General features: G+C 48.8%; 1 protein-coding gene across 1 annotated transcript in view; it reads left to right on the top strand.

The window, feature by feature from the left end:
- OC90 (otoconin 90) overlaps window positions 1-19673 on the top strand; it is a 180448-nt gene that overhangs the window by 155830 nt on the left and 4945 nt on the right. Inside the window, exon 13 of the mRNA XM_073590433.1 lies at window positions 1073-1179. Coding sequence (XP_073446534.1) covers window positions 1073-1179 — 107 coding nt within the window. The remainder of the gene's footprint in view (window positions 1-1072; window positions 1180-19673) is intronic.

Below are 19673 nucleotides of genomic sequence, written 5' to 3'. Positions count from 1 at the left end.
AACTGCATCCTGGTACAGAGATGGAGATCCAGAAAAAAAGACACTTCCTTCCTCTACTATTATCTCAGTTCTCTCTAGTGGGGTACTTAATACTAAGGGTTTCAAAGCTAGACAACCCTTTAAGCTTTATGAAAGCCGCCACCGATTTAATACACTGTTTAAATTAGTTATGATAATTGTATAATTTAAATGTCTTTTGTAAATTTTATTTTTTATTATCACAGTCTATATTTGAAAACAAACAAACCAGATTATATAACTCTTGAAATTTTCACACTGGGGCCATTCTAGTCTCCTTCTTCATGTTCTTTCAGGAAATGCACATGTACATTAGCAGCAATAGACTGACGGACCCTATATTTTTTATTGAAGCATCTAATGAGAGTGTTCAAAGGTCCTTGTACAGGAAGAGGAGGCAGTGAGCTGTGATATCATCTATTGTGAATGGTGGATCCTGTGTTATCTACTGTATATAGAGGTGTTATCAGTCATTGTACAGGAGGAGGAGGTGAGCAGTGATCTCACCTATTGTGAATGGTGGATCCTGTGTTACCTACTGTATATAGAGGTGTTATCAGTCATTATAGAGGAGGAGGAGGTGAGCTGTGACATCACCTATTGTGAATGGTGGATCCTGTGTTACCTACTGTATATAGAGGTGTTATCAGTCATTATAGAGGAGGAGGAGGTGAGCTGTGACATCACCTATTGTGAATGGTGGATCCTGTGTTATCTACTGTATATAGGTTTTAGCAGTCACTGTACAGGAGGAGGAGGCAGTGAGCTGTGACATCACCTATTGTGAATGGTGGATCCTGTGTTATCTACTGTACGTGTATATAGAGGTGTTATCAGTCATTGTACAGGAGGAGGAGGTGAGCTGTACATAAAGGTGTTATTAGTCATTTTAATCCTGTCTGTGATGATAATGATTGCTGAAAAGTCTTCTGTAAAGAACAATAAAGTGTGAGTCTGAAATAGCCCAGTCAGTGTGAAAATACATTCCTCTTAATGAAGTGTTGGTTGTGGTTTTTGTAGCAAGTAACCAGTGCTTTCTTGTTCCTGCCTTTAGCTGCTGTTTTTCCCACCAATGCTGTATAGAGCATCTGAAGAAATTAGGCTGCGCCCCAGACAGAAACGTCCGGTCAGAGGTCGTGTGCGTGGACCACAAGCCTACCTGTAAGAACGACTTCTCAAAATATTCACTACTTGCTCTTTTATTAAAGTGACCCACTATAACTATAGCACTGCTTTGTTTAGAGCAGGGGCAGTGACATGACGCAGGAATCTGCTTCCTCCGGCCACATTTCGGAAATAACGGTGTATCTAGGGTATAGTGAGAAACTTTAAAAAGGGAATTGGTCACCGCTTTTCCCCCTACGAAAGACAGACTTTAGCCCCCAAACTCTGCAGGCACAAAATCCAATTGTTCTTTCAGGAAACCGAGGCGGAGAGAAGACACCTTGAAGTGCAGGCTAAAGAAGCTGCACGTCCAATAGACCGGGTCCCCTATAGGCAGAATGTGTGACCACTAGGCCGCGTCTCCTATAGGCAGAATGTGAGACCACTAGGCTGCGTCTCCTATAGGCAGAATGTGTGACCACTAGGCCGTGTCTCCTATAGGCAGAATGTGTGACCACTAGGCCGCGTCTCCTATAGGCAGAATGTGAGACCACTAGGCTGCGTCTCCTATAGGCAGAATGTGTGACCACTAGGCCGCGTCTCCTATAGGCAGAATGTGTGACCACTAGGCCGGGTCTCCTATAGGCAGAATGTGTGACCACTAGGCCGGGTCTCCTATAGGCAGAATGTGAGACCACTAGGCTGCGTCTCCTATAGGCAGAATGTGAGACCACTAGGCCAGGACTCCTATAGGCAGAATGTGAGACCACTAGGCCGGGTCTCCTATAGGCAGAATGTGAGACCACTAGGCCGGGACTCCTATAGGCAGAATGTGTGCCCACTAGGCCGGGTCTCCTTTAGGCAGAATGTGAGACCACTAGGCCGGGACTCCTATAGGCAGAATGTGAGACCACTAGGCCGGGACTCCTATAGGCAGAATGTGTGACCACTAGGCTGCGTCTCCTATAGGCAGAATGTGAGACCACTAGGAAGGGTCTCCTATAGGCAGAATGTGAGACCACTAGGCCAGGTCTCCTATAGGAAGAATGTGAGACCACTAGGCCAGGTCTCCTATAGGCAGAATGTGTTACCACCACTAGGCCGGGTCGCCTATAGGCAGAATGTGTGACCACTAGGCTGCGTCTCCTATAGGCAGAATGTGAGACCACTAGGAAGGGTCTCCTATAGGCAGAATGTGAGACCACTAGGCCGGGTCTCCTATTGGCAGAATGTGAGACCACTAGGCCGGGTCTCCTATAGGCAGAATGTTATGATTGAGTCACCGTAGGAGGCAGACACAAAAATAGAAGCTACGTCCAGAAAACCAGAGAAGTTGGCAACTATCAGATTGCAGACCCCTGAACCTATCAACACAACTAGCAGTAGCCGTGGGGGGTTCCTACGGTGCCCTAGACCCCTCGATCACAGCCGGAGGGCTAAATAGCCTAAAGACAGAAAAGGAAATCTAAACTGCCCCAGAGCAGACCCCAAAGTAAAAGACAGCCCCCAACATATAATGACGGTGAAGCAAGATGAAAAAACACTCACACAGATAGAAAGATAGGCTGAGCAAACGAGCTAACTAAAGCTAACTAAACAGAACAGGAAAGGAAGGTTGCTGTCTGCAATCTGCCAATACCCTACCAAAAACATAAGCCAACAAGCTGATATGGAAAAAGACCCTGAAGCAGCTAGGCTTCAAAAACTAAATCAGCACTGAGGTATTTTCAGAAGACAGAGCTAAAGGAATTCAGCTCACCCCAGCAGGGAATGGCAGAAATCCAGAAAAACAAAGCAAAACAAAGTCAAAGCACAAATGCAAAAAGCCGAGCAGAAAACTTAGCTTTAGAAGAGCAGGAATTCAGACTGGTCTCCAAGGATCCCACAGAGAAATCACCCGCAGGGCAGAAGGGCGTTGGCAGCCTTATATCCAGTCAGTAACTCCACTCAGCCAGTCATCATCATTAGGCTCAGGTGTTTGATAATCAGGCGCACTACCTTTCTTTACCAGAAGAGGGAGTTCATCGGGCCTCAGTAGTGAAGGGGAAAATGAACTCACAACAGTACCTCCCCCTTGAGGAGGGGTCACCGAACCCTCATCCATGCCACCAGGGCGATCCGGGTGAGCCCGATGAAAGGCACGCACCAATCTTTTGGCATGAATATCAGAGGCAGAGACCCAGGAATTATCCTCCTGACCATAACCCTTCCACTTAACCAAATACTGGAGTCTCCGTCTAGCCAGACGGGAATCCAGTACTTTCTCTACCTCATATTCCATGTTACCTTCAACCAATACAGGGTCTGGAGGTGCCACCCCCGGAACAACAGGTTCAACAAACCTCTTCAACAAAGATTTATGGAACACATTATGGATTTTAAATGTGACAGGAAGAGCCAAACGAAAAGAGATCGGATTAATAATCTCCAAAATCTTGTAAGGTCCAATAAATCTAGGCTTAAACTTAGGAGAAGCCACCTTCATAGCAATATTTTTTGATGATAACCACACCATATCACCAACCTTAAACTGGGGACCAATGGTCCTATGTCGGTTAGAAAACCGCTGGGCCTTTTCCTGGGAGAGAGATAACTTATCCACCACTTGGTCCCAGATCTGGTGCATTCTCTCCACCACAGTGTCAACACTTGGGCAGGCAGAGGGCTCCACCTGCCCTGAAGAAAATCGAGGATGAAACCCAAAGTTACAAAAAAAAGGTGACATCAAAGTGGCAGAACTAGCTCTATTATTTAAAGCAAATTCGGCCAAGGGCAAAAATGAAACCCAATCATCCTGATCAGCAGAAATAAAACATCTCAAATATGACTCCAAGGTCTGGTTTGTTCTCTCTGTCTGCCCATTGGTTTGAGGGTGAAAAGCAGAGGAGAAGGACAACTGAATTCCCAGCTTGGAACAGAAAGTTCTCCAAAATCTAGACACAAACTGGACTCCTCTGTCAGATACAATGTTCTCAGGAATCTCGTGCAAGCGAACCACCTGTTGTAAAAACAGGGGCACCAACTCAGAGGAAGACGGCAACTTAGGGAGTGGTACAAGATGAACCATCTTAGAGAACCTATCACAAATCACCCAAATAACAGTCATCCTTTGAGAGACAGGCATATCAGAGATGAAATCCATTGAAATATGGGTCCATGGCCTCTTGGGGACAGGCAAAGGCATCAACAACCCACTAGAGCGAGAACACGATTTAGACCGGGAGCACGTCCCACAGGACTGCACAAAATTCCTGACATCACGAGACAAGGAGGGCCACCAAAAAGACCGACTCACCAGATCTCTAGTACCAAAAATACCTGGATGACCAGCCAAAGCAGAGCAATGAACTTCAGACATCACTCTCTTCTTCCACTGGTCAGGAACATACAACTTTCCACTGGGACAATGCTCAGGTTTGTCCTCCTGGAACTCTTCCAGAGCACGTCTCAAATCGGGCGAGATGGCAGAAAGAACTACCCCTTCGCCTAAGATGGTAGCAGGCTTGGTCACCACAGGAGAATCAGCAAAGAAGCTCCTAGAGAGGGCGTCAGCCTTGACATTCTTAGTTCCAGGAAGAAAAGAAACCACAAAATCAAAACGTGTAAAAAACAAGGCCCACCTAGCCTGTCTAGGGTTCAAGCGCTTATCCGACTCAAGGTAAATCAAATTCTTGTGGTCAGTGAGGACCACGACTTGATGCTTAGCTCCCTCCAACCAATGTCTCCACTCCTCAAATGCCCATTTCATGGCCAACAGTTCCCGATTCCCCACATCATAGTTATGTTCAGATGGAGAGAACATTCGGGAAAAGAAAGCACAGGGATTCATTTTAGATGTTACAGGATCCTTTTGGGACAAAACAGCTCCTGCACCAATCTCAGAAGCATCCACCTCTACCTGGAACGGAAGTGAGACATCAGGTTGCCGCAAAACCGGGGTGGAGGTGAATCTTCGCTTCAGCTCCTGAAAGGAAGAAACAGCCTCCGGAGACCAATTTAACACATCAGCACCCTTCTTAGTCAAATCAGTCAATGGCTTGGCAATACTAGAAAATTTTGCTATAAATTTCCGATAAAAATTAGCAAAACCCAAAAACTTCTGGAGGGCCTTCAAAGAAGTGGGCTGAACCCAATCATAAATGGCCTGTACCTTGGCCGGGTCCATTTCAATAGTTGACGGGGACAAAATAAATCCCAAAAAAGAAATCCTCTGTACTCCAAAAAGGCATTTAGATCCTTTGACATACAGGGAATTCTCCCTCAAGATCCGGAACACAGTCCGAATATGTTCCACATGAGAATCCCAATCCTTGGAGAAGATCAAAATATCATCCAGATAGATAATCAAAAATTTATCGACAAAATCTCGGAAAATATCGTTCATGAAGCACTGGAAGACAGAAGGGGCATTAGTGAGCCCAAAAGGCATCACCAGGTACTCAAAATGTCCCTCCGGATTATTAAACGCCGTCTTCCATTCATCCCCATGCTTAATGCGAATAAGATTATACACCCCCCTGAGGTCAAGCTTGGTAAACCAGCAAGCACCTTTAAGTCTGGAAAATAGATCAGAAATCAGGGGTAACGGATACTGATATTTAACAGTAATTTTGTTGAGGGCACGATAATCAATACAAGGTCTTAATGATCCATCCTTTTTGGCTACAAAAAAAAAAACGGCACCTAAGGGTGACGAGGATGGTCTAATATGACCCTTCTCCAACGCCTCCTTAATATAGGATCGCATAGCCTCGTACTCGGTGACAGATAAATTGAAGAGCCGACCCTTGGGAAATTCACACCCCGGGCTCAGTTCAATTGCACAGTCATAACTCCTATGAGGAGGCAGAGACGCAGACTCATTCTCACTAAATACATCATAAAAGTCCGCCAAATAATCAGGAACATCATGCGACTGAGGAGAGGTGGAAAACACCGGAGCCTCACTAAAGGCACACCGACAACCCCAACTCACCACAGACACAGATTTCCAATCCAAAACTGGATTATGAATTTGTAACCAGGGAAACCCCAGAACAATAGTATCATGCAGATTATGCAACACCAAAAATCTGCAATTTTCTTGATGGTCTGGGGCGACCCGCATTACCACCTGGGTCCAAAACTGAGGTTTATTTTTAGCCAAAGGAGTAGCATCAATCCCCCTCAAAGGGATAGGCGTCTGCAGAGGTGTCATCGGAAATCCACAACGTTTAGCAAAATCCAAGTCCATTAGGTTTAGAGCTGCTCCCGAATCCACAAAAGCCTTGGCGGAAAATGTGGACAGGGAGCAGATCAGAGTAATAGCCAGAAGAAACTTAGGTTGAACACCACCAACAGAAAACGTGTGTGCAAAGCGTTTCTCTCGTTTAGGACAGACAGAAATAATATGCGAGGCATCTCCACAGAAAAAAACACAACTTGTTAAGCCTTCTGAACTCCTGACGCTGCTCTCTGGACAAAACTCTATCACATTGCATAAGTTCAGACATTTGTTCAACAGGTGGCAACACCTCTCGTGCAGTTTTGCGTTCGCGCAAACGCCGATCAACCTGAATAGCTAATGACATAGAATCGTCAAGACCAGAGGGAACAGGAAATTCCACCATAGTATCTTTTACGGCTTCTGACAACCCCTTCCGAAAGAGAGCAGCCAAGGCATTATCATTCCAGGTAGTAAGTACTGCCCATTTTCGGAATTTTTGACAGTACAATTCTGCAGAATCTCGACCCTGGTTCAATGCCAGCAGGGTCTTTTCAGCCTGATCAATGGCATTAGGTTCGTCATACAACAACCCCATGGCTTGAAAAAATGCGTTCACATTAGTCAGAATAGGATCATCTGGTTTCAAAGAAAACGCCCAATCCTGGGGATCGCCACGCAGCAAAGAGATGACAATTTTAACCTGCTGCGCGGAGTTCCCCGATGAGTTAGGCTTCAAGGCAAAAAGTAATTTACAATTATTTTTGAAATTCAAAAATTTAGACCGATCCCCAAAAAATACATCAGGTGTAGGAATCTTTGGTTCAGCAGCATGTGAATGAGCAAGGTAGGCGGAAATTCCCCGCACTTCCGCAGCGAGCTGCTCCACACGATCAGACAATTGCTTTATCTCCATTGAGAGAAAAAAAAATTCCCCCTACGGCCTCAGAGATATAGAGGAAAAAATATACACACTTTTTTTTTTTTACAATTCTTTCCTGCTATTGAGTACCCTAGGATCTGCGGTATGGCGGGTGATTCTGTTATGATTGAGTCACCGTAGGAGGCAGACACAAAAATAGAAGCTACGTCCAGAAAACCAGAGAAGTTGGCAACTATCAGATTGCAGACCCCTGAACCTATCAACACAACTAGCAGTAGCCGTGGGGGGTTCCTACGGTGCCCTAGACCCCTCGATCACAGCCAGAGGGCTAAATAGCCTAAAGACAGAAAAGGAAATCTAAACTGCCCCAGAGCAGACCCCAAAGTAAAAGACAGCCCCCAACATATAATGACGGTGAAGCAAGATGAAAAAACACTCACACAGATAGAAAGATAGGCTGAGCAAACGATGGAGCCCAAGCTAACTAAACAGAACAGGAAAGGAAGGTTGCTGTCTGCAATCTGCCAAAACCCTACCAAAAACATAAGCCAACAAGCTGATATGGAAAAAGACCCTGAAGCAGCTAGGCTTTAAAAACTAAATCAGCACTGAGGTATTTTCAGAAGACAGAGCTAAAGGAATTCAGCTCACCCTAGCAGGGAATGGCAGAAATCCAGAAAAACAAAGCAAAACAAAGTCAAAGCACAAATGCAAAAAGCCGAGCAGAAAACTTAGCTTTAGAAGAGCAGGAATTCAGACTGGTCTCCAAGGATCCCACAGAGAAATCACCCGCAGGGCAGAAGGGCGTCGGCGGCCTTATATCCAGTCAGTAACTCCACTCAGCCAGTCATCATCATTAGGCTCAGGTGTTTGATAATCAGGCTCACTACCTTTCTTTACCAGAAGAGGGAGTTCATCGGGCCTCATTAGTGAAGGGGAAAATGAACTCACAACAGCAGAATGTGTGACCACTAGGCCGCGTCTCCTATAGGTAGAATGTGAGACCACTAGGCCAGGTCTCCTATAGGCAGAATGTGTGACCACTAGGCCACGTCTCCTATAGGCAGAATGTGAGACCACTAGGCCGGGTCTCCTATAGGCAGAATGTGAGACCACTAGGCCGGGTCTCCTATAGGCAGAATGTGTGACCACTAGGCCGGGTCTCCTATAGGCAGAATGTGAGACCACTAGGCCGGGTCTCCTATAGGCAGAATGTGTGACCACTAGGCCGCGTCTCCTATAGGCAGAATGTGACACCACTAGGCCGGGTCTCCTATAGGCAGAATGTGAGACCACTAGGTCGCGTCTCCTATAGGCAGAATGTGTGACCACTAGGCCAGGACTCCTATAGGCAGAATGTTTGACCACTAGGCCGGGTCTCCTATAGGCAGAATGTGTGCCCACTAGGAAGGTTCTTCTATAGGCAGAATGTGAGACCACTAGGCCTGGTCTCTTATAGGCAGAATGTGTGACCACTAGGCCGGGTCTCCTACAGGCAGAATGTGAGACCACTAGGCCAGGTCTCCTATAGGCAGAATGTGTGACCACTAGGCCGGGTCTCCTATAGGCAGAATGTGAGGCCACTAGGCCGGGTCTCCTATTGGCCGAATGTGTGACCACTAGGCCGGGTATCCTATAGGCAGAATGTGTGACCACTAGAACGGGTCTCCTATAGGTAGAATGTGTGACCACTAGGCCGGGTCTCCTATAGGCAGAATGTGAGACCACTAGGCCGGGTCTCCTATAGGCAGAATGTGTGACCACTAGGCCGGGTCTCCTATAGGCAGAATGTGAGACCACTAGGCCGGGTCTCCTGTAGGCAGAATGTGTGACCACTAGGCTGCGCCTCCTATAGGCAGAATGTGTGACCACTAGGCCGGGTCTCCTATAGGCAGAATGTGAGGCCACTAGGCCGGGTGTTTTATAGGCAGAATGTGTGACCACTAGGCCGGGTATCCTATAGGCAGAATGTGTGACCACTAGAATGGGTCTCCTATAGGCAGAATGTGTGATCACTAGGCCGGGTCTCCAATAGGCAGAATGTGTGACCACTAGGCCGGGTCTCCTATAGGCAGAATGTGAGACCACTAGGCCGGGTCTCCTATAGGCAGAATGTGTGACCACTAGGCCGGGTCTCCTATAGGCAGAATGTGTGACCACTAGGCCGGGACTCCTATAGGCAGAATGTGTGACCACTAGGCCGGGTCTCCTATAGGCAGAATGTGAGACCACTAGGCCGGGTCTCCTATAGGCAGAATGAGACCACTAGGTCGGGTCTCCTATAGGCAAAATGTGTGACCACTAGGCCGATTCTCCTATAGGCAGAATGTGAGACCACTAGGCTGGGAATCCTATAGGCAGAATGAGACCACTAGGTCGGGTCTCCTATAGGCAGAATGTGAGACCACTAGGTCGGGTCTCCTATAGGCAGAATGTGTGACCACTAGGCCGGGTCTCCTATAGGCAGAATGTTATGATTGAGTCACCGTAGGAGGCAGACACAAAAATAGAAGCTACGTCCAGAAAACCAGAGAAGTTGGCAACTATCAGATTGCAGACCCCTGAACCTATCAACACAACTAGCAGTAGCCGTGGGGGGTTCCTACGGTGCCCTAGACCCCTCGATCACAGCCGGAGGGCTAAATAGCCTAAAGACAGAAAAGGAAATCTAAACTGCCCCAGAGCAGACCCCAAAGTAAAAGACAGCCCCCAACATATAATGACGGTGAAGCAAGATAAAAAAACACTCACACAGATAGAAAGATAGGCTGAGCAAACGATGGGGCCCAAGCTAACTAAACAGAACAGGAAAGGAAGGTTGCTGTCTGCAATCTGCCAAAACCCTACCAAAAACATAAGCCAACAAGCTGATATGGAAAAAGACCCTGAAGCAGCTAGGCTTCAAAAACTAAATCAGCACTGAGGTATTTTCAGAAGACAGAGCTAAAGGAATTCAGCTCACCCCAGCAGGGAATGGCAGAAATCCAGAAAAACAAAGCAAAACAAAGTCAAAGCACAAATGCAAAAAGCCGAGCAGAAAACTTAGCTTTAGAAGAGCAGGAATTCAGACTGGTCTCCAAGGATCCCACAGAGAAATCACCCGCAGGGCAGAAGGGCGTCGGCGGCCTTATATCCAGTCAGTAACTCCACTCAGCCAGTCATCATCATTAGGCTCAGGTGTTTGATAATCAGGCTCACTACCTTTCTTTACCAGAAGAGGGAGTTCATCGGGCCTCAGTAGTGAAGGGGAAAATGAACTCACAACAGCAGAATGTGTGACCACTAGGCCGCGTCTCCTATAGGCAGAATGTGAGACCACTAGGCCAGGTCTCCTATAGGCAGAATGTGTGACCACTAGGCCACGTCTCCTATAGGCAGAATGTGAGACCACTAGGCCGGGTCTCCTATAGGCAGAATGTGAGACCACTAGGTCGGGTCTCCTATAGGCAGAATGTGTGACCACTAGGCCGGGTCTCCTATAGGCAGAATGTGAGACCACTAGGTCGCGTCTCCTATAGGCAGAATGTGAGACCACTAGGCCGGGTCTCCTATAGGCAGAATGTGTGACCACTAGGCCGGGTCTCCTATAGGCAGAATGTGAGACCACTAGGTCGCGTCTCCTATAGGCAGAATGTGTGACCACTAGGCCGGGTCTCCTATAGGCAGAATGTGTGCCCACTAGGAAGGTTCTCCTATAGGCAGAATGTGAGAACACTAGGCCTGGTCTCTTATAGGCAGAATGTGTGACCACTAGGCCGGGTCTCCTACAGGCAGAATGTGAGACCACTAGGCCAGGTCTCCTATAGGCAGAATGTGTGACCACTAGGCCGGGTCTCCTATAGGCAGAATGTGAGGCCACTAGGCCGGGTCTCCTATTGGCCGAATGTGTGACCATTAGGCCGGGTATCCTATAGGCAGAATGTGTGACCACTAGAACGGGTCTCCTATAGGTAGAATGTGTGACCACTAGGCCGGGTCTCCTAGAGGCAGAATGTGAGACCACTAGGCCGGGTCTCCTAGAGGCAGAATGTGAGACCACTAGGCCGGGTCTCCTATAGGCAGAATGTGTGACCACTAGGCCGGGTCTCCTATAGGCAGAATGTGAGACCACTAGGCCGGGTCTCCTATAGGCAGAATGTGTGACCACTAGGCTGCGCCTCCTATAGGCAGAATGTGTGACCACTAGGCCGGGTCTCCTATAGGCAGAATGTGAGGCCACTAGGCCAGGTGTTTTATAGGCAGAACGTGTGACCACTAGGCCGGGTATCCTATAGGCAGAATGTGTGACCACTAGAATGGGTCTCCTATAGGCAGAATGTGTGATCACTAGGCCGGGTCTCCAATAGGCAGAATGTGTGACCACTAGGCCGGGTCTCCTATAGGCATAATGTGTGACCACTAGGCCGGGTCTCCTATAGGCAGAATGTGAGACCACTAGGCCGGGTCTCCTATAGGCAGAATGTGTGACCACTAGGCCGGGTCTCCTATAGGCAGAATGTGTGACCACTAGGCCGGGACTCCTATAGGCAGAATGTGTGACCACTAGGCCGGGTCTCCTATAGGCAGAATGTGAGACCACTAGGCCGGGTCTCCTATAGGCAGAATGAGACCACTAGGTCGGGTCTCCTATAGGCAAAATGTGTGACCACTAGGCCGGGTCTCCTATAAGCAGAATGTGAGACCACTAGGCTGGGAATCCTATAGGCAGAATGAGACCACTAGGTCGGGTCTCCTATAGGCAGAATGTGAGACCACTAGGTCGGGTCTCCTATAGGCAGAATGTTATGATTGAGTCACCGTAGGAGGCAGACACAAAAATAGAAGCTACGTCCAGAAAACCAGAGAAGTTGGCAACTATCAGATTGCAGACCCCTGAACCTATCAACACAACTAGCAGTAGCCGTGGGGGGTTCCTACGGTGCCCTAGACCCCTCGATCACAGCTGGAGGGCTAAATAGCCTAAAGACAGAAAAGGAAATCTAAACTGCCCCAGAGCAGACCCCAAAGTAAAAGACAGCCCCCAACATATAATGACGGTGAAGCAAGATGAAAAAACACTCACACAGATAGAAAGATAGGCTGAGCAAACGATGGGGCCCAAGCTAACTAAACAGAACAGGAAAGGAAGGTTGCTGTCTGCAATCTGCCAAAACCCTACCAAAAACATAAGCCAACAAGCTGATATGGAAAAAGACCCTGAAGCAGCTAGGCTTCAAAAACTAAATCAGCACTGAGGTATTTTCAGAAGACAGAGCTAAAGGAATTCAGCTCACCCCAGCAGGGAATGGCAGAAATCCAGAAAAACAAAGCAAAACAAAGTCAAAGCACAAATGCAAAAAGCCGAGCAGAAAACTTAGCTTTAGAAGAGCAGGAATTCAGACTGGTCTCCAAGGATCCCACAGAGAAATCACCCGCAGGGCAGAAGGGCGTCGGCGGCCTTATATCCAGTCAGTAACTCCACTCAGCCAGTCATCATCATTAGGCTCAGGTGTTTGATAATCAGGCTCACTACCTTTCTTTACCAGAAGAGGGAGTTCATCGGGCCTCAGTAGTGAAGGGGAAAATGAACTCACAACAGCAGAATGTGTGACCACTAGGCCGCGTCTCCTATAGGCAGAATGTGAGACCACTAGGCCAGGTCTCCTATAGGCAGAATGTGTGACCACTAGGCCACGTCTCCTATAGGCAGAATGTGAGACCACTAGGCCGGGTCTCCTATAGGCAGAATGTGAGACCACTAGGTCGGGTCTCCTATAGGCAGAATGTGTGACCACTAGGCCGGGTCTCCTATAGGCAGAATGTGAGACCACTAGGTCGCGTCTCCTATAGGCAGAATGTGAGACCACTAGGCCGGGTCTCCTATAGGCAGAATGTGTGACCACTAGGCCGGGTCTCCTATAGGCAGAATGTGAGACCACTAGGTCGCGTCTCCTATAGGCAGAATGTGTGACCACTAGGCCGGGTCTCCTATAGGCAGAATGTGTGCCCACTAGGAAGGTTCTCCTATAGGCAGAATGTGAGACCACTAGGCCTGGTCTCTTATAGGCAGAATGTGTGACCACTAGGCCGGGTCTCCTACAGGCAGAATGTGAGACCACTAGGCCGGGTCTCCAATAGGCAGAATGTGAGACCACTAGGCCGGGTCTCCTATAGGCAGAATGTGAGGCCACTAGGCCGGGTCTCCTATTGGCCGAATGTGTGACCACTAGGCCGGGTATCCTATAGGCAGAATGTGTGACCACTAGAACGGGTCTCCTATAGGTAGAATGTGTGACCACTAGGCCGGGTCTCCTAGAGGCAGAATGTGAGACCACTAGGCCGGGTCTCCTATAGGCAGAATGTGTGACCACTAGGCCGGGTCTCCTATAGGCAGAATGTGAGACCACTAGGCCGGGTCTCCTATAGGCAGAATGTGTGACCACTAGGCTGCGCCTCCTATAGGCAGAATGTGTGACCACTAGGCCGGGTCTCCTATAGGCAGAATGTGAGGCCACTAGGCCAGGTGTTTTATAGGCAGAACGTGTGACCACTAGGCCGGGTATCCTATAGGCAGAATGTGTGACCACTAGAATGGGTCTCCTATAGGCAGAATGTGTGATCACTAGGCCGGGTCTCCAATAGGCAGAATGTGTGACCACTAGGCCGGGTCTCCTATAGGCATAATGTGTGACCACTAGGCCGGGTCTCCTATAGGCAGAATGTGAGACCACTAGGCCGGGTCTCCTATAGGCAGAATGTGTGACCACTAGGCCGGGTCTCCTATAGGCAGAATGTGTGACCACTAGGCCGGGACTCCTATAGGCAGAATGTGTGACCACTAGGCCGGGTCTCCTATAGGCAGAATGTGAGACCACTAGGCCGGGTCTCCTATAGGCAGAATGAGACCACTAGGTCGGGTCTCCTATAGGCAAAATGTGTGACCACTAGGCCGGGTCTCCTATAAGCAGAATGTGAGACCACTAGGCTGGGAATCCTATAGGCAGAATGAGACCACTAGGTCGGGTCTCCTATAGGCAGAATGTGAGACCACTAGGTCGGGTCTCCTATAGGCAGAATGTTATGATTGAGTCACCGTAGGAGGCAGACACAAAAATAGAAGCTACGTCCAGAAAACCAGAGAAGTTGGCAACTATCAGATTGCAGACCCCTGAACCTATCAACACAACTAGCAGTAGCCGTGGGGGGTTCCTACGGTGCCCTAGACCCCTCGATCACAGCTGGAGGGCTAAATAGCCTAAAGACAGAAAAGGAAATCTAAACTGCCCCAGAGCAGACCCCAAAGTAAAAGACAGCCCCCAACATATAATGACGGTGAAGCAAGATGAAAAAACACTCACACAGATAGAAAGATAGGCTGAGCAAACGATGGGGCCCAAGCTAACTAAACAGAACAGGAAAGGAAGGTTGCTGTCTGCAATCTGCCAAAACCCTACCAAAAACATAAGCCAACAAGCTGATATGGAAAAAGACCCTGAAGCAGCTAGGCTTCAAAAACTAAATCAGCACTGAGGTATTTTCAGAAGACAGAGCTAAAGGAATTCAGCTCACCCCAGCAGGGAATGGCAGAAATCCAGAAAAACAAAGCAAAACAAAGTCAAAGCACAAATGCAAAAAGCCGAGCAGAAAACTTAGCTTTAGAAGAGCAGGAATTCAGACTGGTCTCCAAGGATCCCACAGAGAAATCACCCGCAGGGCAGAAGGGCGTCGGCGGCCTTATATCCAGTCAGTAACTCCACTCAGCCAGTCATCATCATTAGGCTCAGGTGTTTGATAATCAGGCTCACTACCTTTCTTTACCAGAAGAGGGAGTTCATCGGGCCTCAGTAGTGAAGGGGAAAATGAACTCACAACAGCAGAATGTGTGACCACTAGGCCGCGTCTCCTATAGGCAGAATGTGAGACCACTAGGCCAGGTCTCCTATAGGCAGAATGTGTGACCACTAGGCCACGTCTCCTATAGGCAGAATGTGAGACCACTAAGCCGGGTCTCCTATAGGCAGAATGTGAGACCACTAGGCCGGGTCTCCTATAGGCAGAATGTGTGACCACTAGGCCGGGTCTCCTATAGGCAGAATGTGAGACCACTAGGCCGGGTCTCCAATAGGCAGAATGTGAGACCACTAGGCCGGGTCTCCTATAGGCAGAATGTGTGACCACTAGGCCGGGTCTCCTATAGGCAGAATGTGTGACCACTAGGCCGGGTCTCCTATAGGCAGAATGTGAGACCACTAGGCCGGGTCTCCTATAGGCAGAATGTGAGACCACTAGGCCGCATCTCCTATAGGCAGAATGTGAGACCACTAGGCCAGGTCTCCTATAGGCAGAATGTGTGACCACTAGGCCACGTCTCCTATAGGCAGAATATGAGACCACTAGGCCGGGTCTCCTATAGGCAGAATGTGAGACCACTAGGCCGGGTCTCCTATACGCAGAATGTGTGACCACTAGGCCGGGTTTCCTATAGGCAGAATGTGAGACCACTAGGCCGGGTCTCCTATAGGCAGAATGTGTGACCACTAGGCCGCGTCTCCTATAGGCAGAATGTGAGACCACTAGGCCGGGTCTCCTATGAGCAGAATGTGAGACCACTAGGCCGGGTCTCCTATAGGCAGAATGTGTGACCACTAGGCCCGGTCTCCTATAGGCAGAATGTGTGACCACTAGGCCGGGTCTCCTATAGGCAGAATGTGTGCCCACTAGGAAGGTTCTCCTATAGGCAGAATGTGAGACCACTAGGCCTGGTCTCTTATAGGCAGAATGTGTGACCACTAGGTCGGGTCTCCTACAGGCAGAATGTGCGACCACTAGGCCAGGTCTCCTATAGGCAGAATGTGTGACCACTAGGCCGGGTCTCCTATAGGCAGAATGTGAGGCCACTAGGCCGGGTCTCCTATAGGCCGAATGTGTGACCACTAGGCCGGGTATCCTATAGGCAGAATGTGTGACCACTAGAACGGGTCTCCTATAGGTAGAATGTGTGACCACTAGGCCGGGTCTCCTATAGGCAGAATGTGAGACCACTAGGCCGGGTCTCCTATAGGCAGAATGTGAGACCACTAGGCCGGGTCTCCTATAGGCAGAATATGAGACCACTAGGCCGGGTCTCCTATAGGCAGAATGTGAGACCACTAGGCCGGGTCTCCTATAGGCAGAATGTGTGACCACTAGGCTGCGCCTCCTATAGGCAGAATGTGTGACCACTAGGCCGGGTCTCCTATAGGCAGAATGTGTGACCACTAGGCCGGGTCTCCTATAGGCAGAATGTGAGGCCACTAGGCCGGGTGTTTTATAGGCAGAATGTGTGACCACTAGGCCGGGTATCCTATAGGCAGAATGTGTGACCACTAGAATGGGTCTCCTATAGGCAGAATGTGTGATCACTAGGCCGGGTCTCCAATAGGCAGAATGTGTGACCACTAGGCCGGGTCTCCTATAGGCAGAATGTGTGACCACTAGGCCGGGTCTCCTATAGGCAGAATGTGAGACCACTAGGCCGGGTCTCCTATAGGCAGAATGTGTGACCACTAGGCTCGGTCTCCTATAGGCAGAATGTGTGACCACTAGGCCGGGACTCCTATAGGCAGAATGTGTGACCACTAGGCCGGGTCTCCTATAGGCAGAATGTGAGGCCACTAGGCTGGGTGTTTTATAGGCAGAATGTGTGACCACTAGGCCGGGTATCCTATAGGCAGAATGTGTGACCACTAGAATGGGTCTCCTATAGGCAGAATGTGTGATCACTAGGCCGGGTCTCCAATAGGCAGAATGTGTGACCACTAGGCCGGGTCTCCTATAGGCAGAATGTGTGACCACTAGGCCGGGTCTCCTATAGGCAGAATGTGAGACCACTAGGCCGGGTCTCCTATAGGCAGAATGTGTGACCACTAGGCCGGGTCTCCTATAGGCAGAATGTGTGACCACTAGGCCGGGACTCCTATAGGCAGAATGTGTGACCACTAGGCCGGGTCTCCTATAGGCAGAATGTGAGACCACTAGGCCGGGTCTCCTATAGGCAGAATGAGACCACTAGGTCGGGTCTCCTATAGGCAGAATGTGAGACCACTAGGTCGGGTCTCCTATAGGCAGAATGTGTGACCACTAGGCCGGGACTCCTATAGGCAGAATGTGAGACCACTAGGCCGGGTGTCCTATAGGTAGAATGTGTGACCACTAGGCCGGGTCTCCTATAGGCAGAATGTGAGACCACTAGGCCGGGTCTCCTATAGGCAGAATGTGAGACCACTAGGCCGGGTCTCCTATAGGCAGAATGTGAGACCACTAGGCCGGGTCTCCTATAGGCAGAATATGAGACCACTAGGCCGGGTCTCCTATAGGCAGAATATGAGACCACTAGGCCGGGTCTCCTATAGGCAGAATATGAGACCACTAGGCTGGGTCTCCTATAGGCAGAATGAGACCACTAGGCCGGGTCTCCTATAGGCAGAATATGAGACCACTAGGCTGGGTCTCCTATAGGCAGAATATGAGACCACTAGGCTGGGACTCCTATAGGCAGAATGAGACCACTAGGTCGGGTCTCCTATAGGCAGAATGTGAGACCACTAGGTCGGGTCTCCTATAGGCAGAATGTGTGACCACTAGGCCGGGACTCCTATAGGCAGAATGTGTGACCACTAGGCCGGGACTCCTATAGGCAGAATGTGAGACCACTAGGCTGGGTGTCCTATAGGTAGAATGTGTGACCACTAGGCTGGGTCTCCTATAGGCAGAATATGAGACCACTAGGCCGGGTCTCCTATAGGTAGAATGTGTGACCACTAGGTTGGGTCTCCTATAGGCAGAATATGAGACCACTAGGCCGGGTCTCCTATAGGCAGAATGTGAGACCACTAGGCCGGGTGTCCTATAGGTAGAATGTGTGACCACTAGGCTGGGTCTCCTATAGGCAGAATATGAGACCACTAGGCTGGGTCTCCTATAGGCAGAATATGAGACCACTAGGCCGGGTGTCCTATAGGTAGAATGTGTGACCACTAGGCCGGGACTCCTATAGGCAGAATGTGTGACCACTAGGCCAGGTCTCCTATAGGCAGAATGTGTGACCACTAGGCCGGGACTCCTATAGGCAGAATGTGAGACCACTAGGCCGGGTGTCCTATAGGTAGAATGTGTGACCACTAGGCTGGGTCTCCTATAGGCAGAATGTGTGACCACTAGGCTGGGTCTCCTATAGGCAGAATGTGAGACCACTAGGCCGGGTGTCCTATAGGTAGAATGTGTGACCACTAGGCAGGGTCTCCTATAGGCAGAATGTGTGACCACTAGGCCGGGTCTCCTATAGGTAGAATGTGTGACCACTAGGCCGGGTCTCCTATAGGCAGAATTTGTTTTAGCAGCTGGAAAGATAAAGATTCTGTTCCAAATTGTCATTTTTCCAAGAGCGTCAGAGTTAGGCTGGGGTCACACTAACCGACGAGAAATACGGTCCGTACTTTCCATGCCTAATACGGAGAAATGTCCCCTAAATAGTGCTCCGTATGTCATCCGTAATCAAGGTGTGGTCGCGTATTTTGCGCATGTAAGCATCCGTATGTAATCCGTATGCCGAGATTTTCTCGCAGGCTTGCAAAATGGACATATGATGGAACCTGTCATAGGGATAAAACCCAAACGAAAGGATATATACACATAGAATACAGTATATATATATATATATATATATATATATATATATATACACAGTGCCTACAAGTAGTATTCAACCCCCTGCAGGTTTGATAAGATGCAAATAAGTTAGAGCCTTCAAACTTCACACAAGAGCAGGATTTATTAACAGATGCATAAATCTTACCAACCAAAAAGTTATGTTGCTCAGTTAAATTTTAATAAATTTTAAACATACAAATGTGGGTCAATTATTATTCAACCCCTAGGTTTAATATTTTGTGGAATAACCCTTGTTTGCAATTACAGCTAATAATCGTCTTTTATAAGACCTGATCAGGCCGGCACAGGTCTCTGGAGTTATCTTGGCCCACTCCTCCATGCAGATCTTCTCCAAGTTATCTAGGTTCTTTGGGTGTCTCATGTGGACTTTAATCTTGAGCTCCTTCCACAAGTTTTCAATTCGGTTAAGGTCAGGAGACTGACTAGGCCACTCCAACACCTTGATTTTTTGCCTCTTGAACCAGGCCTTGGTTTTCTTGGCTGTGTGCTTTGGGTCGTTGTCTTGTTGGAAGATGAAATGACGACCCATCTTAAGATCCTTGATGGAGGAGCGGAGGTTCTTGGCCAAAATCTCCAGGTAGGCCGTGCTATCCATCTTCCCATGGATGCGGACCAGATGGCCAGGCCCCTTGGCTGAGAAACAGCCCCACAGCATGATGCTGCCACCACCATGCTTGACTGTAGGGATGGTATTCTTGGGGTCGTATGCAGTGCCATCCAGTCTCCAAACGTCACATGTGTGGTTGGCACCAAAGATCTCGATCTTGGTCTCATCAG

This window comes from Dendrobates tinctorius, unplaced genomic scaffold (genome assembly GCF_039654945.1).
Source record: "Dendrobates tinctorius isolate UK_male_01 unplaced genomic scaffold, ASM3965494v1 ptg000116l, whole genome shotgun sequence".
Classification (NCBI taxonomy): domain Eukaryota; kingdom Metazoa; phylum Chordata; class Amphibia; order Anura; family Dendrobatidae; genus Dendrobates; species Dendrobates tinctorius.
Note: the sequence above shows the minus strand (reverse complement) of the source record. Positions and strands in the feature narration are given on the sequence as shown.